We start from the raw sequence: 664 nt of genomic DNA, 5'->3' as shown, positions 1-664 counted from the left end.
GGAAAATCGTAGATGTTTAAATCGAAGCTGATCTATATTAACAGTACCTGGAAAAGGGAGCTCTCCGTTCTTTAAAAGAAGGGGAATGCAGTGATAAGCCCAGAACGAACAGGCGCTGCTAGTGCGGAAGAAGATGACCGGGAGTCCCAACTCCGCAGGTACTTCATAGGCAAGGGATAGTGTGCCATCGGCGATGACGCAAGTGACCCGCGGCCAGCCATCGGGATCGATCCCGGACGCCGGGGTAAGGATCTCTTTGTAAGGCTGTCGGGAGAAGGAGCTGAGAGATTGCATGAGGTTGAGGAAGTCGAGCATGGGACGCGGATGGTCTTCGGGGAGGCCGTCGGGGATGGTGCGAAAGCGGAAGCAGGGGAGGCGGGCGAGCCGGTCTAAGTCAGGCGAGTGGAGGAGGAAGCGGCGGTGGATGTTTTCGGTGTTGATGAAAGTGATGTGGATGTTGGCTAAGGAGAGGAGCTCGGCGAGCTTCAGCATCGGGGATGCGTTGCCCTGGGAGGGGAAAGTGAAAATTACGGCGTGAGCGGCCATTTGAAAGAGACAAGAGGATGCAGCAGGGAGGACAGAGAGGGTAAGCCGGGACAAGTCGGTAAGTTCTCCTTTTCAACGTATGTTCGATAAATTCAAGATTTACTTGGAACTATTTTTT

The 664-nt window shown here is 53.8% G+C and overlaps 1 protein-coding gene across 1 annotated transcript; it reads right to left on the bottom strand.

Annotated features, from left to right (window-relative positions):
* Nucleotides 1-45: 45 nt before the first annotated feature.
* On the bottom strand, nt 46-608 carry LOC110034397 (7-deoxyloganetic acid glucosyltransferase-like; the record flags this gene model as incomplete). Its single annotated transcript, XM_020738665.1, is given in 1 exon segment — nt 46-608. A coding segment is annotated over 1 exon segment (501 nt), but the record flags the coding sequence as incomplete, so codon positions are not given.
* Between the last annotated feature and the right edge of the window lie 56 nt (nt 609-664).

This window comes from Phalaenopsis equestris, unplaced genomic scaffold, assembly GCF_001263595.1.
Source record: "Phalaenopsis equestris unplaced genomic scaffold, ASM126359v1 Scaffold186253, whole genome shotgun sequence".
Classification (NCBI taxonomy): Eukaryota; Viridiplantae; Streptophyta; class Magnoliopsida; order Asparagales; family Orchidaceae; genus Phalaenopsis; species Phalaenopsis equestris.
The sequence above is the reverse complement of the archived record's forward strand: the minus strand, read 5'-3'. Positions and strand labels throughout refer to the sequence as shown.